This window comes from Rissa tridactyla, chromosome 6, assembly GCF_028500815.1.
Source record: "Rissa tridactyla isolate bRisTri1 chromosome 6, bRisTri1.patW.cur.20221130, whole genome shotgun sequence".
NCBI classification, from domain to species: Eukaryota; Metazoa; Chordata; class Aves; order Charadriiformes; family Laridae; genus Rissa; species Rissa tridactyla.
Window position 1 is genome coordinate 61,963,718 of NC_071471.1, and position 17,692 is coordinate 61,981,409.

The 17,692-nt window shown below is 52.3% G+C and overlaps 1 protein-coding gene across 1 annotated transcript; it reads left to right on the forward strand.

The window, feature by feature from the left end:
- The first annotated feature begins 3,584 nt into the window (after positions 1 to 3,584).
- DUSP5 (dual specificity phosphatase 5) lies at positions 3,585 to 14,123 on the forward strand. The gene is made up of 4 exons (XM_054207174.1): positions 3,585 to 4,141; positions 8,451 to 8,593; positions 10,109 to 10,328; positions 12,499 to 14,123. Exons 1-4 carry the CDS (start codon positions 3,748 to 3,750, stop codon positions 12,897 to 12,899), a joined length of 1,158 nt encoding a protein of 385 aa, XP_054063149.1. The 5' UTR covers positions 3,585 to 3,747; the 3' UTR covers positions 12,900 to 14,123.
- Positions 14,124 to 17,692: the final 3,569 nt, after the last annotated feature.

The following is a 17,692-nucleotide window of genomic DNA, read 5'->3' on the forward strand; positions in this document are numbered from 1 at the left end:
CTGGCCCTGGGTATAAATTCACCTGTCTTCCAGCTCTCCATTTACCGGCACAAACTTATCTCACTGCTTGTGCTGTAAGCGTTTTGACATCAGCCACTCCAAATTTAGAAGCTGATGTTATGGAAAACTTAATAACATTAAAGAAATGCCAGCCCATCTTCTCTGCTGTCTTGTGCTATGCTTTGTACATCTGAGGAATTTCTTGCATTTCACAACCGACCAGAGGATGCGGGTTCAGGATTGTGCCCCAGCAGGGATATGATGCAGCTCAAGCCCCAGACTAGGACGCCACGGCATTTAGGTTCCTCTCTATGCCACCTTCCTGACTCATCTCCTGTGAGACCCTTGATCTGCCTTCCCCTCAGTCTCCTTTCCAGCAGCAAGACCTCACTGGCTTTCTCTCACCGTTGGTCTTGCTGAAGTTCGGGGTTAACTCTTTGGGGTGGCAAGCACACTTGTACCACCCAGCACAGGGTGTCCCTTATCTCAGGCAACTTGAGCCCTAGAAACTCGGCTGATCCAGTCTCTTTCGCTTCCCATGAAATGGTGCTCATTTATTCACCTAAGCCCCTTTTTAAAGCTCCTTTTGAGTTTTATTCTCTCCAAAAGGCAGCATTTTGCTCTTGAGCAATGCCTGCCGGATGCTACCCCAATGGATGCTGTGCCCTGAGAGCTTTTACCTGGGGTGCGGGTCCAGCTGTGTCCCCCAGGAGCTGGGGCCACCTCTCCCCAGCTGCAGCGAGGAAGTTTCCCTTTGCAGCAGTGAGAACAGGCAGGAACAAAGAGGCCGGAGGAGGTGGGGAGGGGAGAAGGGAAAAACGAGCTAGGTTAGGGGAAATATAGCCTGGAAGAAAAGGAAAGGACCAGCTGATCTGAAAGCCCCGATAAAAACCCGACACAAAGGACGAAAGAGCCTGGGAGATTATGAAGGGGAAGCGGGAGGAGGAGCAGCAGAAAGATGCGGCAGAACCTAAGTGGGAATGATGTCAAGTGCTGCAGGGAGGAGGGGAGTTTCCTACCTAAAGCGGAGGGTGGTTTAAGCTACTCAACCACCTCCACTTACAGGAATCGAGCCCCTTTCTCCCTTCTGGCTGTGACCAGCTGGCAAACGATGGAGCTGCTCCAACGGGGAGAAGTATCCGTGTCCATCCCACAGCCCTGACAGCATCAGCCCCGATTGCTCATCTGTTTCCAAGTACAACGAGTCATTTCGCTGGTGGGCAGAGAAGTCAGGGACACTCTGCGTCCAGTACCCTGCAGCGGAGGAAGCATTAGTACTGCTGTTGTTAGCCTTGTTATTTTCTTCTAATAGAAAGGTGGTCATGACTCACTCCATTAAGAAACAAAAGCAGAGCTGTAATCTACTGAAAGGCAGTTGTTTGGATGCTCAGCAATAGGTGTGTAAAAGGAGGAAGGTCAGCTGCAGGTCAGGTCTGGAGATACACACCCTGCCACCAGTACAGGCCAAATTTCTGGTATTCCCCAGAGAGTTTATTTTCTGAGCTGGTGTGATTTGCTCCCTCCTTCAGACTAGGAGTGTGGGGGGAGAAGAAGCTCTCTTTCCCACCCCTCCACATTTCACTTGGGTTTCCTGAGAGGAAATGATGCTCTCGTGTGACTGCGCTGGCCCCCTCCTTCCTCCCGGGAGAGAGGAGCACACTAGCATCTGCCCACAGCCTCTCTTCCCCTCCCTGTGCCGTACTGGGACCAGTTTGCCAGCTGGGCTGTTACGGGGGGGCGAGCCCCGAGAGAGCCAGGCTGCTTCTAGGGGAGGAAGAAGCATGTCCTGAAGCTGGAGGCTGGGAGGATGAAAGGCAGGTTGTGTTCAGGCGGTGCCGGAGGTTTCCTGTGAGGGCACGAGTAAGTCACTGCGCCCCTGCCTGTGCCAGATTCCCCACCTAGTGAAAAATAAAAGGGAGGAATGGGCCTGCCCATGGGACGATGCGAAGGGTTTTGTCACGGCTGTGGCGATGGGGATCATGGTGGGGATCCGGTGCTGGCAGGGACCACGGCGGCGTGTGGGGACACCTAACGCAGCCACACAGCTCCGGCAGCGCCCAGCTGCCTCCCGGGGTGGATGCAGAAGAAGGGAAGGAGCCGGGCTGCTGTGACGGTGGTGGCCAGATGAAGACAACACCCACACTGAGACGCTCAGTGAATATCTGCCCCTACCCTCGAGCTATTTCTATTTTTGTTCCGTCTCATACCCTGACTGACTCAGAGGAGGGGAGCGAGGGGGGCCAGGTTAGAAGGAGCCACCCGGGGGCTGCAGGGAGTTTGAAAGAGGAAGAGGATGAGGTGCTTCGAAACTAGTAGTTGCTATTCTTTCAAGCGGCTTGAACATTTTCCTTGCACAGTCTCTTTCACGCTTCTCTGTTTCAGCTGCAGGCAGTTGGAGGCAGGGATGGCACTTCCTGCCTGCTGTTGGGGTGAACATACTTTCGGGGCACCATCAGAATAAATGACACCCTGCTCGCGCAGAGCTCCACTGTAATCTGCCCCGGCTGGAATGAGCTTGGCTGGAGCTCATCCTTTTGCCTGACTTCTTCCAGGGATTTCCAGTTGTTTGGGTTTGGGTTTTTTTTTTTTTTTTGGTCACTTGGCAAAACTTATCTACAAGGAAAGGGCAAGTGCCAAATTTCCTAATTCCTGTGCGTCTTAGTGTCATGACTTCTGGACACAGGCGCAGACTGAGGTCTGTAGCGTCAATTTTGCAGCCTAGAAGTTTGCCACAAGGAAGGAGACACAAGACTCCCCAAACAGCCATGCCAGCAGTTTTTTCTGTTGCAGGTGGCCTTCCCAACCCCAACTCCCACCTCCAGAGCATCATTAATTCTGCAGAAATGGCACATCTTGCTTTGACCCAAGCTATTACTCCTTGTTTCCTCCTTTGCTACCAGGATACAAACCCTGGGTCAGGTAACGACATCCTCCGGGACGTTCCCTAGGGAATCCACGCTTATCCCTCGGTTACCGGTGCTGCCTCGATGGAAGCCGCGGCCCAGGCAGGGGACCCAGCTCTTCCCGGGGGGGTCCAGGAGCGGGCAGCTCCCACCCCCTGAGCAGCAGTGCACTCGCAAGCAGGTCCGCCTGTGCTTGGGCTTTGCTGGGGGTGAGGACAGGCACGGCGAGGGGGGACTAAAGGGAACTGAAACCCCGCCTTTGCAACCTGGTGTGAGAAACCTGCCTAGGGCTGCCCTTCCTCTTCTTCTTCCTCTTCCTGTTCCTCCTCCTCCTCCTCCTCCTTCCCCTCCTCGCCCCCCCCCCAGCACAGTTCCCGGCTCTCCCGGCTGACGGGTGAGCGGTGATGCTGGGATGAGCCTCAGGCCGATGACTGGAGGATTTTTGCGGCGTTTTTCAGCTTCCTCTGCCTCCGAGCCTGACTAACGCTGCCTGCGCGCCCACGGCCCCCGCCCGCCGCCGCCGCGGGAGGGAGGGAGGGAGGGGATCCCCGCCAGGGGGCGGGGCGCCGGGCGGCGCGGGGCGGGGGATGCCCATATTTGGAAGGCAGGCGCGTCACTCCCCTTATATGGGCAGTGTCGTCAGGGCCCGGCCTCCCATTCATATAAATGCCCGGTGGCGGCGGCCGGGATTCCCTGCCCGGGCTCGGCGCGGTGCCTCCGTCCCTCCTTCCCCTCCCGTCCCGCTGCCGGCCGGGCTCCCGCGCCAAGCCCCGAGACTCGCCACCGGGCAACCTTCCTACCGCTCTCCCCCGCTCCCGCTTCGGGGGCGCGACCCGCGGCCGGCATGAAAGTCACGTCCCTCGACTGCCGCCAGCTGAGGAAGCTGCTGCGGAAGGAGCCCTCCCGCTGCCTGGTGCTGGACTGCCGGCCCTACCTGTCCTACTCGGCCTCCTGCCTCCGCGGTTCGCTCAACGTCAACCTCAACTCGGTGGTGATGCGGAGGGCCCGCGGCGGTGCCGTCCCGCTCCACTTCGTGGTGCCCGACGCGGCCGCCCGCGCCCGGCTGCTGCTGAGCGGGGAGGGGGCGGCGGGGGGCGCCCGCCTGGCCGCCGTGGTGGTGCTGGACCAAGGCACGGGGCACTGGCAGAAGCTGAAGAAGGACAGCACGGCGCAGATCGTCCTCAACGCCCTACTCTCCAGCCTGCCGGAGGCCGGGGCCAGGGTCTGCTTCCTGAAAGGTGAGAGGACTGGCGGGGAAAGGCGGCGGGGGGGGGCAGGGGCTGGGGGGAGCGGCGGGGGTCGACCCTCAAACACATCCTCCTCTCTGGGTGGCGGCGGCCCCGCGGTGCTGCTGTCCTCTCTTCCGCGAGTTAACCTGATTATGGGTGGAGGGCAGGGAGGTAACGCCGGGATTTCGTTTCTTTTCCACCCACTATAACTAAATCCCGGATAGAATCTGCGGGCTGAGCTCAAATGCCTTTCCGCTCACCCCCGCCGCGCTTTTAAGAGGCTGATGGGAAGCAAAGAATATTAGGGGAAGAAGGGCAAAAGTTGGAGATTATTAAAGGGAGAGAGGAGCGAGAGAGATCGGGGCTGCGTGGAAAATAAAATCAGCCCCGCGGGTACGAGGGGAGCCGGGGCCACCGCTGGTCGCTCTCCGCCCGGTGACACGGGGCGGCCCTTGTTGGGCGCCCGAAACCCGGGGATCGGTGCCCGCTCCTCCACCCGCTGCGGAGAGGTTTATCTCCCCATCGGGCGTATCGAGACCGGGCAACCTATAGCCGAAACTCCGGGGCTTTTGTCGGGGGACAGAAACACCTCCTCCCCCCACGTGTATTAGAGACCTTTGATTGCGGTTCTTTGTTTTCCTTCCGTGTAACTCGGGGACAATAAAACGATAAAAAAGAGGCAGCCCGCCCTTTCTCTGCCCTCCCATCCCTCCCTCCCCTCCGTTTCTCCCGGCAGCGCCTTTGTCCTTTCGCCCTCTCTGTTTCCCCAGCCCCCCTTCCTCCCTCCCCCGTGCCTCCCCTCGGAGGGGGGCACTGCCCGGCCGTAGAATTTCCTAAACAACCCCCCACCCCTTGCCATATCCTGAGGCCATAAATGGAGGAGATAAATCAGGCGATGTTTCTTGAATAAACTCTGCCCCTGTGTCCTCACGGGCCAGGGTTAATTCACTTTTATTAAGCCTTTTATCACACTAGTTTTTGTGCCCGGTTTGCCTCCCATAAATGAACAGCGCCCTGAGGGCACCCCTGTCGGGGTAGAGGCTCCTCCAGCCTGGGTATGGCCCGGTACCAAGGGATAGGGAGACTCCCAGGGCGGTTTGCCACTACCCTGGCTCTGTCAGGGCACCGCCAGCCTGCCCTGGGGTCTGACAGTCGCCCCAAAAGCACCAGTTCTGCTGCTGCAGGGCAGGGATACCTACACTGTGCTGGGACAGTCAAATCCTCAGGGACCTCATTAAACTAGAGATGAAGAAACATCTCCAGGGTCACGCTGGGAAGTCTGTGGCAAAGCAGGGGCCGAATTAAGCTCTGCTGACTCTCAGCCTGCTCGTTTAGCCACAAGATCGTCCTTCCCTCCTCATGTACCGGCCCCACGCTTTGAAGTGGTGGCTGTGGGCAGTTTATCTGGGGTGGGGTTTTGATGTAGGCTCTGCTTTGTACCTTTTGTGTATTGCGAAGTATCTTATCTTGAAAGCCTGTCGATTTGAGGCTAAAAAGATTCCCTCTTAGTGCATGAGTAAGTTTCCTCCCTTTCCTGCTACTGTTCCCCTTTGCTTTGATGGAAGTGCTCTGGGTCGCAGGATCAGGCCCATGAAGTCCCCAGCTCCGTTTCAGATCCGGTGTGGCCCGAGGAGCCAGTGACTCAGTGGGCAGCGCTGCTGATTCACCGGGGCCACGGACCCCCAGGAAGCTGTTGTGGTCTGGGGGAAGATCTCTGGGACAGCGGGGATATAAATAACCCTGAAGCATTGGGCACTGATCAGAAGAAATGAACTTTTGGGGGTCTGTGGCACCGACTTTGCAAATAATGGGCTGTAAAACCATCAGAAAAAAAAAACAACCAAACAAAAAACAACACCCCACAACTCCTTGAGGTTCCTGCTTATATTCCTAGGTGTGGGGGAGCTGGGAGGAGGTGTTGGCTACTTAGGGGCTAAGGTGATCTTGCCTCGGAAGTTGCAGTGATAAGATATGAGCAGGTCACCCCCACCCCACCAGGTCACGGAGCAGCCTGGGGATCTGGCCCCAGGCGGGGCAGCTCACACAGAGCAATGCACAGAGCACACCAAGTTGCACGCCAGGTCCTGTTCCTTCCCTCGCTTTCTTGGCTTCCAGAGGCTGTGTGTGTTACATCTCTTGTCTGTGTAGGTGCAATTTCCTTCTGGGTGAGCTCAGCCCCAGCAGGGTGAGAGCGGTGTGGCAAGGGAAGACCTTGCAGAAAGATAAAATAACGGATCCTCTCTTGGTGCTGACAAGGATTCTATTATTTATTGATTAAAACCGAAGCACAGCCCAGCTCTCCATAATAAGCAATCTAGTATCTGCAGAAATGACCTCAGGGAAGGCAGGTTGAGTGGGGAGGGGGAAGAGAGGAGATTGCTGGAGGACGGGATGAGAAGATGACTCACTGTAAGAATGGCCTGCAAATATCCTGATCCCCAAGGCTTGTAATTAACCATTCACCAGCTGCATGTGTTAGCTGCCCCAGAGACATGAGACTTGCATGTCTGTTCGAACACACACGCTGATTTGGCTCGGGTGGATTTCTGCGCTCATTCAAGAATAAAAACAACAATACGGGGTGTAAATGGGGACAATGGCTATTTATATAAACTATTTTTCTATTGTGATGGCAGTGACTGGAGGACAGGGGGGAGATAAGGTCAGCTATGCAAAACAAGGATTTAAAAGTCCACCCCATGAAAGACAGTTGCAGAGCAGGAGAGCAGAGGATTTTTGGAGAGCTACCTTCTGTTTGTTGTTTTTTTTTCCACACTGCCAGTTGTTAGGGATATCATTTTATCAACCCAGTTGTTGTGGATATCATTTTATCAACCCCCCTGTTATGGTCATCATGGTCACTTGGCTGCTTGACCCACTGCCTGGCGCTGTGAGCTCTGGGGCTGGCTCAATGTGGCAGGGGAGTAGGAGGAATGGTGCAGGTGCTGAGTGCCAGTTGACTGCAAAGTCACCTTCCTGCCCTCCGTCATGGAAAATAGACTTTCATCACGTCCAGCGGGCTTTGTTTGGATCGTGCCGACCGCTTGCAACATGAGGACCCCACGACAGGACTGAGTGGGCAACAGTAGCGCGTCATGAATCTGAGCACACATCTGCTCAAACATTGCAAACAAATGAGACACCGGCGTGGCGGGGCTGAAATGTCAGAGGTAGCTGCACTGGGGAGCCCTGGCAGCGAGGGCGGTGGGGGCCCTGCGGCCGCTCAGATCTTCAGCGCTTCCTTTGTGTCGAAACCCTTCCTCGCACTGGGGCACCCACGCCGACACCGCTTATCAGGGCGAAACAGTTGCAGATGAATGAATCGCATCGGAGGGTTTGCTTTCCCAGCCTTGTTTACTCGAGGGCCACACTCAGAAGGATGATTGAACCTAGCTGTTTGAGGGCTTTCGCCATTCATTTCAGCTCTGAAAAAGCACAGGTGACAGACACATGGCACACCGCTGACATTTCCAGGCTGTTTCTGCTACCTGACTTATTCACGTTCATTTTGGAGAGCGGGTGCCTTCCGTGCAACATTTTCCAAGCCTGGAAGCAGGCAGCGATTTAGCTGACGACAAACTTTGAGTAACAGTGTAATAATAGGATTAATTCCTTTTCATTAGCAGTGCGCTGAATGAAACGAATGCGGTACTTAACCATGCAGAATAGCTCATGTGGGGCTATTCAGTTGTCAAATGCTGTCACAGGATTTCATTAAGTTTTATAGCTGTTATTTAATAGACTGGTTTCAGTGGGACTGTCTTCATTACCTCGCTGTCTTGTGCATTGTGCTGATTAATGACACAGTTGCAAGCATCCCCCTCTTGTGCTTACGTCCATTCAAAATTGCAAATAAAACATGGTTTATGTTGTCACAGCATATATAGTAATAACAGATTTAGAGAGGATGACTACTGAGCACAGAAATCTCCATCTCCAATGCTGGGAATAGTGCTCATACACAAAACCTGGGGGAGGGAGTTTAGTCCCCGCTGTACTGGAGTTAATGGTTGCTAGACTCAACAGAATTACATTTGCTAACAGTTTTAATCTGGATCCACCGGCTTTCAGCAAGTTAATAATTGTCAGCAGGTACAAGCCTTTTAAAAAAAAAAAAAAAAAAAAAAAAAAACCACACCACATTTCCCCAGGAGAGCGCTATCCCTCATTAACCCCCCAGTGCCCATTGCTGTGTGGCACTATCCCACTGCAGTGCCAGTGCCTGCGCTTCATTTCTCCTCCACTTTAATTAAACCAGTTTTTGGAAGCACAAATGTTCATGTCGTCTTTTTTTTTTTTTTCTTTTTCCCTTCCCTAGGGGGATATGAAACCTTTAACTCGCAATATCCTGAGTGCTGCGTGGATGGAAAACTCATTTCCCCGGAGAGGACCGAGGCGGAGAGAAACCTTGCCAGCCACTGTGAGAAGCAGAGTGTCAACCACAAACCTGCTTACGACCAGGTGTGTGTCACAGCCGCACCTGGTGACATTCCCCTTCGGTCTTCTCCTTCCCACCACCAGGCTTTGCTGGGGCCTGCCAGGGTGCTGGTGGCCCTCGTGCTGGCGCAGGTTGTCACTAAGCTGTCACAGTCCAAGTTGGCAGCCTGTGTGTCAAATAAGATGTCCTGTGTGTGCTGCTGGTAGCATCACCGCCCTCTGGCTTCAAAATTTGGCAGCAGAAGGAGGGGAAAAAAACCCTGTCCAGTCCCAAAACTGTATTTGTGACCCATCTTTATCACACAGCCAGGCAGCATGAGCCGGGAGCAGCTCATGCCTCCCCAGGAGACTTAAAACGGGCAGGGAAAAGGCTGCCAGGAGTGGCATTTTTCCAGCAGACGAAGGAGCACACTTTGCCCATGCCTCCTCTGAGACCCCAGGTGGGATCTGAAGCTGGCAGAGGGGGACGGGGCTGTGGGACCACCTCTGAGAAGAGGCAGTGGCTCTTGAGAGCCGCCCTTGGCTGGGGAGAGCAGGGTTTCCATGGGGGAAGTTGTCACGCCCCCGCGCTCCCCCGGCCCGGGGAATACGTGTGCTCCGAGATGTCACCCTGCGGTCAGGCCACTTCCGCCGGGGCACACGTCTCCTGGCACTGGGGAAGCCCCCAGGCGATGCCCCTCCGCTCCCCCGGGAGCCCCAGGCTCCGTCCCGCCACCCTGGGTGGCTCCGGGGTGTCCCCGGTGTGTGGGACCCGCTGGGTAGGCAGCTCAGTGGGGGCGAAAAGCCGGTGTCTCACAGCTGGCGGCGGCTCTTGTGCATCATGGAAAGTTACCTGCGCTCTCCAAACGCATCTGTCAGGCGGTGGCTTTTTTTTTTGTTTCGCGGTCTTGTCACCCAGCTTGTGCTTGCGCAGAGGAAGGAGGAACTGAGATGACATCTCGGGGTGGGTGACGCAGCGGGTGCTGTGCCCCAGGGAGGTGCAGGGGGATGGGGCTGCCCCTCCCTGAGCCCCACCGGACTCCCCCCAGTGCGGACAGGGAGCCTTGCTCTGATTTTTTTTTTTTTGGGGTGGGGGGGTTTGCTTCACTTTGCCTTTGGAGGTGCGAGCGGAGGGACTGAGCCCTGGACTGAGCTAGAGCAGCTTCCTCCTCCACCCTCCTCTTCCTCCCTGCTCAGACACAGCTCCCCACCTCGCTCGTGTTTCGGTAAAGCCTCAGAGGGAACGGCCCTCACATATGAAAGTGCTTTGGGTGCGTCCTGTCCCAAGGGGCAGAGCTTTAAAGAAGGCAGGAAACATCCTGCACGCGAGTGGGCTGGATCTGACTTTGTACCTCACAGATGTGGACAAGAAAATGAAAACCTTTTTCCTGCGTGAGCTTTGCCATCACAGTGATTCACTGGCCAGCAGCACTGGGGTCCAAAACCGTCCACAAGTGAGGGAGTGAGCACCCACACAGGCTGCCTTGCCTTACTCTTTCCAGTAGCAAGACTCAAATACCCTTGGAAAACAATTACATGTTCCTACTCCTTCTCTTCCAGGGCGGTCCAGTCGAAATCCTGCCTTTTCTTTACCTTGGTAGTGCCTATCATGCTTCCAAGTGCGAGTTTCTCGCCAATCTGCACATCACAGCCCTGCTCAATGTCTCCAGGAAAAGCTCGGAGTCCTTTAAAGACCAGTATTGCTACAAGTGGATCCCAGTGGAGGACAGTCACACGGCGGACATCAGCTCACACTTCCAGGAAGCCATCGACTTCATCGGTAGGTCCAAATTAACAAATTTCCAGATCTTCATATATTTTTAAATTCATTTATTTGAAAATACTTATTGATGGGAAGGGCACATTATTTTCTGTATTCTCCCACATGTCACAATAAAAGTTTTAAGCTCCCTCCCTTCCCCAGCAACTGTCCTGGCAGAGGGATTTCGGTGAGGGAGGAAGGCAGAGGGACATTCAGAGCAAGGCCTGCGTCCTTCTCTCTGGCTCTCTAAGCTGGGAGGCTGCGGAAGGAAAATGCCTCCTCTTGATTGCCACGAGGCAAGTGAGCTGGTTAGCTTTATACTCTTTTCAAAGCAAGCGTAGGTGTAACTTCACACTTGACAGGAAGTCAAGAAGTGTGGTTGGACAACACTAAAGTCTATTGATTTTTGTCAAGATATTGGTTCTTTGGACTTGCATGCCAGACCCTGTAAAAGCCAGGTGAAGCAGGGTCAGCTTATTGCCTTGCTGTGCACGGATATCTCAAAGCTAGGTCTCAGAAATCCAGCTTCTCCCCTTATCACAGAGCTGTTTCCATTTCTCCTTTTAATCGTGTTGGTATTTTACCCTTTAATCAAATACCCCAATGCAAAAAAAACGTAATAACTTTTAAAACAAAATGAGGAGGCCTTCAGAAAACTTTGGGCCGTCCCTTCCCAAACCTTCCTGGGTGGGTGCGCAGCACACCGCCCGTGCCAGGTAGTGCACAGGAGAGGCTCCTTCCTGAGAGGCACAGGGTGTTTTAGTGGGGTGGAGCAGCCTCAGCCTGGGTGGTGATGGTGTTGAAATCTATGCTGCTGCTCTCCAGGAACATTTGAGAGAGAAACTGAATAAAACCTCAGTTACAGACTTGCTGGACTCATTGAGTTTGAGTCCTTCTAACGGTGCAGGCAGAATTACAAAAACCTGATCCGAGGGTGCTCTCTGAGCCCTTCCCCTTCCTGGTAAGGGACTTCTCACACTTTTCAGGGAAATAGTAATTCATGGCACTCTTCTGTCCCATCTCCAACCCCTTCTGATAGTTGTTGAGTCACTTGGAAGCTTCCCAGATTTTGAGGATGACTTAAGTTTTCACTTTCTTTTAAAATTGGGCGTGTGGTGTGTATGCTGGAGATGACTCAAATCCATGTCTTCCTTATTTTGTGCAGTAGTTAAATATAACCATCCGTGGTGGCAGACAATCGAAGACAGGCAAATGATAACTTGCTCAGCCCTGCGTTGTTTCAGTGCCATGCACTGAGGACTCCACTCAGCGCGGTTCTCTATAAATTGGGGCTTGAACATATTGCTCAAGGCCATAGAGAAGAGAACATCTATTTTTGAACTGTATTTTTGTGTGGAAAGGGCTTATTTTAAGCACATTCTCTTTAATCTAATAACAATCGTTGTGTTGTGTGAGTAACCACAGTGGCTCCTGTTGTGTAAAATGGGTGCTTTGCATAAGTCTTTTATATCCTGACTTAAGTCCAAGCATCCTTTAACCAGGCTGTAATTAGCAACTGCCTACCAGTCCTTGTGTGCTTTGTGGTGAGGCCCCAGGGAGTGAGCTCAGCCTCTCCACCCAAGGGTACCCACCAAGGGCTCAGCTCCTGGTACCACTGTTTGCTGCTAACCAGCCAGGCAGGGGGATAGCTTTGGACTCTAAAGAAAAGTCCTGTTTTCCTAGCAAAGCTGATGAGAGGAAGGCAGCCCTGCAGTTCTCACCTTTGAAAGACCTGCTGGTGGGAGGGCTGGCCGGGCTGGGCTTGGGTGGGCCCTTTGAGCCACAGGCAGAGAAATGCAGGTACAGCAAACACAAGCATTGCCCAGATATCTGATCTCTGTCTCTCAAGGCTCTGCAAAGTGAGCTGTTCCAAAAGAGAAATAGGCACATGGGAAGGAGATGGGGAAGGACTTTCCTAAAATAAAAAAAAAATGCAGAAGGAACCAAATCAGGATCCATATATCTTGAAACTAAGTGTCATCTGCAGCTAAGCTCCGCTGCAGGCTGGGTTTTGTCCCCTTTCTCTTTTAATCTCCATGTTACTTCTAGTACCCAAGAGACGAGCAAGCCTCTCCTTGCTGGTGGAGTGGCTGTGTGCCATGTTCCACCTCCAGCACTGGCTGCATGTTGCAGCGTCCTCTCCATCCCTGATGACAACTGACATATGGGATGACTTTTTTTCCCCTAGACTATGTCAGACGAAGTGGGGGCAAGATCCTGGTGCACTGCGAAGCAGGGATTTCACGCTCTCCCACCATCTGCATGGCGTATCTCATGAAGACGAAAAAGCTCCGCTTGGACGAAGCCTTCGATTACATCAAGCAGCGCCGGAGCCTGATCTCGCCAAACTTTGGTTTCATGGGCCAGTTGCTGCAATATGAGTCGGAGATCTTGTCTTCCACTCCCAGCCCCCCTGTCACCTCATGCAAAAGAGAAGCCGCATCTTTCTTTGCAGAAGAACTGACGTTAGGCAAAAACTTTGAGGGCTCGTGTTTTGCCTTTCCTACCTCAGTGTTGAGTTCTGTGCCCATCCACGCTCCTGTCCACCAGCTGAAACTCAGCCCGATGACAGCATCTTCGTCCTGCTGAACACCCTGGGGGGACCGGAGCTGGTGTGGTCCTCTGATCCGTACTGTAACCCCAACAAGAACATTTCATGAACGTGCAATAGAGAAACCTCATCGACTTAGTCTGAGACGCAGCGGCTGCCGTGGGTCATACTTCCCGTATGCTGTGACTGTAAGGCGCAAGTGCTCTAAGTGTGGCAGGTTTTCTGAACTCTTGTCTTTTTTTAAAAAAAAAAAAAGAAAAAGTGCTTTTTTAGGTTTTTATCCACAAAGTGTGCACCCACTACTGTATTTTCAGATTCCTGGGGAGCAATGAGAAATCCATTTAGTATGTTCTCAGTTCCCATGTCCTTCCCTTCTTATTTTTGAAAAGACCCTTATTTAAGGTTTCAAGCAATAAACAGCAGCAGCGGGGAAGAAAGCAAAATGAAAAGCACCACCTTTGTGATGGCAGAGATGGTGGGAGTGAATATTCGTTCTGCTTTTTCCCCACCGTCTTTCCTCCTCCCCTCTCTTGTGTCGTGTTTCAGGGAGCAAAGGGCTGGGGCGCTGGAGGGAGCTCCTTTCCCATGACACTGTTGCACAACCAGGTGAAAATCCCCTCTCCTGCTCCAGCCTGTGAAGTGTCAGGTATTGACCACAGTGTAACTGGATACCAAACCAGACCGTGGATCCATTCAGGTGTGGCATTTCCTGTACTCCCGCATTTGCCTTTGTACTGGATGTGCTTTTAACTAAAGCAGGGGACTTAAAGCTATCAGGCTACCCTGCTGAGCTATTATCCTCCCATCTGTTGTTTGAGAACAGCCCTAGAATACTTGAATGTCTCCACAATCCTCATGAGTTACTTCCCATCAGAAGACACCGTAACTGCTGGATTTCACACCAAAAAAAACCAACCCTGACAAGCTCAACTCCAAGCCACCTCTTCCTCCATCTCTCCCAAGTGTTCTCAACATGTATCGTGTGTGGTCAAGTGGTCTTGTTCAGTGTTATGTGGCTTGCTTAGCGTGTGTGGTCACCTTCTAGCCAGCCTTCCTCCATGAAAACTGGTTACATTGGTTTCCGTGTTTGCAGGGAGTTCAGAACGAGTGGCTCTCTTTGTCTGTTGACCTTTTTATTTTTTAATATGTAATATGTACGGGAAATGGCAATAATTTCCAGGAGATCTTGTGAATGTGAAAGAAAACCTGCAACGGTTTTAATGGAGTGTAAAAGAAATAATAAAGGAGGAAAAAAAAAAAAAGCCAGGAAAAGAAAGCTGTTTGTTGTACTTTGAGTGAGCTGCAAAAGCGCTTTGGCAGAACTCAGTGGCAAGAGAGGTCACCTGAGAAAAACTCCATGGCCCAAAAGTGGGGTAAGGAGGTAGAAGAGAAAGGTAAGCATCACTGGGTTCTTTGCTGAAAGCCTCCAAGGTGCATCTCTATGGAGGGGAGAAGGTGAGGGGGAGGATTGTTTTAAACAGTGACATGAGTCATGGTGGCGTCACTTCCCAGCAGCCGGGCAGGCACTTCTGTTTTGATTCACGCATGTTTTATATAAGATTTGCCATCTTGCTGAAGATGAAAAATCTGAAGTAGGCAAGGCCCCCACTTCCTTCCTGAGCACATGCCACAGGATGCTGCATGCCCATGGGCCACCCACGAGTGTCACACCAGGGACGAGGGCATGTGGGCAATGCTCATCTTTTCACTTTTTTTAATGAAAAAAAGAAAAAAAAGAAAAAATTACTTTGAAGTGCCAGCATCTCAGAGCCATTTCATATCCCATTTCAGCTGGGAGTTTTTCGGTTCTTTCTGGCTCATCATTGCACCACATTTATTATCGACATTTCCAAGTTAATCGAGTTGAAAAATTTATGGTAGATGTCTGGGTTACAAAGCCCTGTGGGGTTTGTCTGTTTGTAACTGCTTGCCCCCAGGGAAGCAAATCTTGCAGGTGAGACGCTGTCATTGGTGAAGAGCCTTGGATTTCTTTTCTGTGTCAGCAGGGGGGACTCGGCAGCAGCCCTGCCTGGGCTCCGGGAAACCTGAACACGAGAACCAGCAGCCAGGGAGGTGAGGCAGGTGATCTAATAACATCAGATAAACTGATTTTCTAAGAGCTATGATTGGTCTGGAAAGCGCTCCTTGGAAACCCATGGCCAGTTGCAGTGAAAACCCTTCTCAGCCCCCACAAGCCCTTCCAGAGTAGAAAGGCTGGTAGGCTTAATGAGAGGGGCCCCGTGGAGACCTACAACATTGACAGAAACAGATCAGCCAACAGCTCTCATTAAAACAGCATAAAAACCCTTCTGGGGGAATGACCGACTTTGTTCCTCAAGGATGAGGAAGCTTAAACCCTCTGCAGAGCCGACGGTGTTTGCCATGGGAACCTGCAGAGCAGGAGGCAGCGGGCTGAAGGGGTTAATGGAAGGACTGCAGGCCTTGGCAGATTTGACCACAGCAGCTGGAAAAGATCACAGGCCAGGCGGAGGAGATGGTATTTAGCAGAGAGGGAAGGCAGCTGCTCTGGTTCTGGAGAGGGCCTCTGATTGGCGTGTTGGTGGATAGCGTTGGCAGAGGGAGATGCTGGCTGGGATTCAGCAAGGACAGAGGGCCAGAGCCCTGCGGGAGCCTGAAGAGAGGTGGTTGTCGTGCCTGGGCACAGGAGCCTGAAGTTTGCGCTCCTGCCCATGGCATGGTTCCCCTCTGCTTGGCTAGTCCTATCCCTGCAGGCCCCAGCATCCAGGGCACAGCGGGATGCAAATGCTGCCTCCCGGAGGAATGCGCTCGTGTGCTGGTGCCTGTTTTGCTGTTTCAGCGCTAATGCAAGACCTCAGCCCCCAGCTCAGCTCTTCCCTTGGGCGGCTTGGCAGATCCTACCTCTCTGAAGGGACATCACAGATATTTGACCGCAGGGCTCTGGGGTCACAGTACCTGCTCCCACATGCTGCTCCCACAGTGGGAGGAGCTGAGGACACCAGCGTGTGAAGGTGAGTGTGACAAATCAGGTTGGCACCTACCTGGGAGATGGGATGTGTGAGTTTGAACCCACATGGGCAGGGCAGGAACCTTGTTTCTCTGCTTCCAGGCATCAGCACACAACGACTACCTCCATCCTTAGGGAAAGGAACAGCTCTGACAGTGTTTTGTATCGTTTGTGTGCTGAGCAAGTTCACCAGATCGGGTTGGATGGAAGGTTTAGGGAGCTTTTATAGCCCAAATGGGCTTGGGTTTGGGTAGCTCACTCCTAGGGATGGAAGTTCAGATCAGGCAGCTGCGTGAGGAACGTTACAGCTGAAGGATGGGGGTTGATAGTGGGGGCTGAACTGGCTGGCTCAATGTGCCTGTGTCCATCTGCCAGCTAAGCCTGGCAGAGGAACAGGGATCTCAAAAACAAAGTTCTGATGGAAAGTAGAGACCTGTGTAGCTGTAACAGCAAGGGGAAGGCTATAGCAGGATTCTTTCAGCCACCAGCAAATGCAAGTGTGGGAAAGATGCCAGGAATGCTGAACCCTTAGGCAAAGCTTTGATTAGAGTTTATCCCTTATGATACCTGAATCCAAAGGAGATGAGAGGAAATGTCACAGAAAAGGGGATTTTCCAGGTTCTGCTACCCATGGAAGTGCTGGTTCAGGGCTGCCCTGGGATGTGAGCATCTCTCTCCATTGACACTCCTGGTGGTCCCTTGTGTCCTAGACTCCACGGTGTCACTCGGATGCATTTATTTCATACCCTGGTGTGGGACTGAAGAGGGTTTATGCCATGTAGCTTTTCGTCCTTTGCTTTTAGGCTTGCAAAGAGCAGTCATGTTGCAAGCAGGAGTGCTGTTGCTCAGCCCCTGTCTCTGCTTTGCACAGGCTGCCTTTCTTTTCTGCCTCCAAGACAAACAAACTCTTCAAAAAAACTGCCACAGAAAATATTTGTCTTTATATGGCTGCAAATCAGGTTGTGAAGGGATCTGGGGTGGAGGAGGGTGGGTGGGTGGGTGGGTGGTTTTTGTCCTTAAGTGTCCCTATGTGTTCTTTCAGTCCATACATTCGTTGGTGTGAGATTTGCAGCCTATGCTGGTTACAAAGGCTTCTCCTGCTTCTCTGGTCAAAGGACTTTCCAAAAGGCAGAAATGACACCCTGACCAGTAAAACGCAGGTAAAATTCACCAACTCCATGGGGAGTTTATATTGAGGTGCCCATCTCTGAGCAGCACAAGGTAGGCAACTCTTCTTAGCTTCTTGCCTTCTGGTGGTGAGCTGCTTTTTTCAGGAAACAAAGCCTGAATGAACAAGGTATTCTGCAGGCGTTGTTATTTGTATGCTAAAAACAACACTTGCCTTCCCGGGAAGTCAAAGGTCCAAAAGTGCCTGTAACACAGCAAAAATAAGTGAGGCTCCAGGCATGGTGAATTTGACCCTCCATCTCCACTTTTCACAGCTTCATGTTAATTGGAGAGGAGACACGCTGCTAGCTCACTCTCTGGGGAGAAAAAGGCAGAAACCAATTTGCAGAGCCACATAAATATGGAAGTAGGATTTTTTTTGGCGTGGGAGGTGTTACCAGTACCACACATTATGGTTCTTTGGTTTTATCACATCGTAGGCTTTTACCGAGACATGAGTAAGTTTTCTAAATAAGGAATATGAAAATAGCTTGTGAAATAGGTTGAGTCATCGGAGAAAATCAAAAGAAGTTCTGACACCAGGGCCTCTGTTGTAAAGTCCTACTTTATTTCACCATTGTGTTATAAACTACGGGGTCACTTCAATCTGTTTATTTCAGCTTCAAAATTCAAAGTACTCTGACATCGAAGTAAGGCTTGCCAAATGGGTTCATTTTT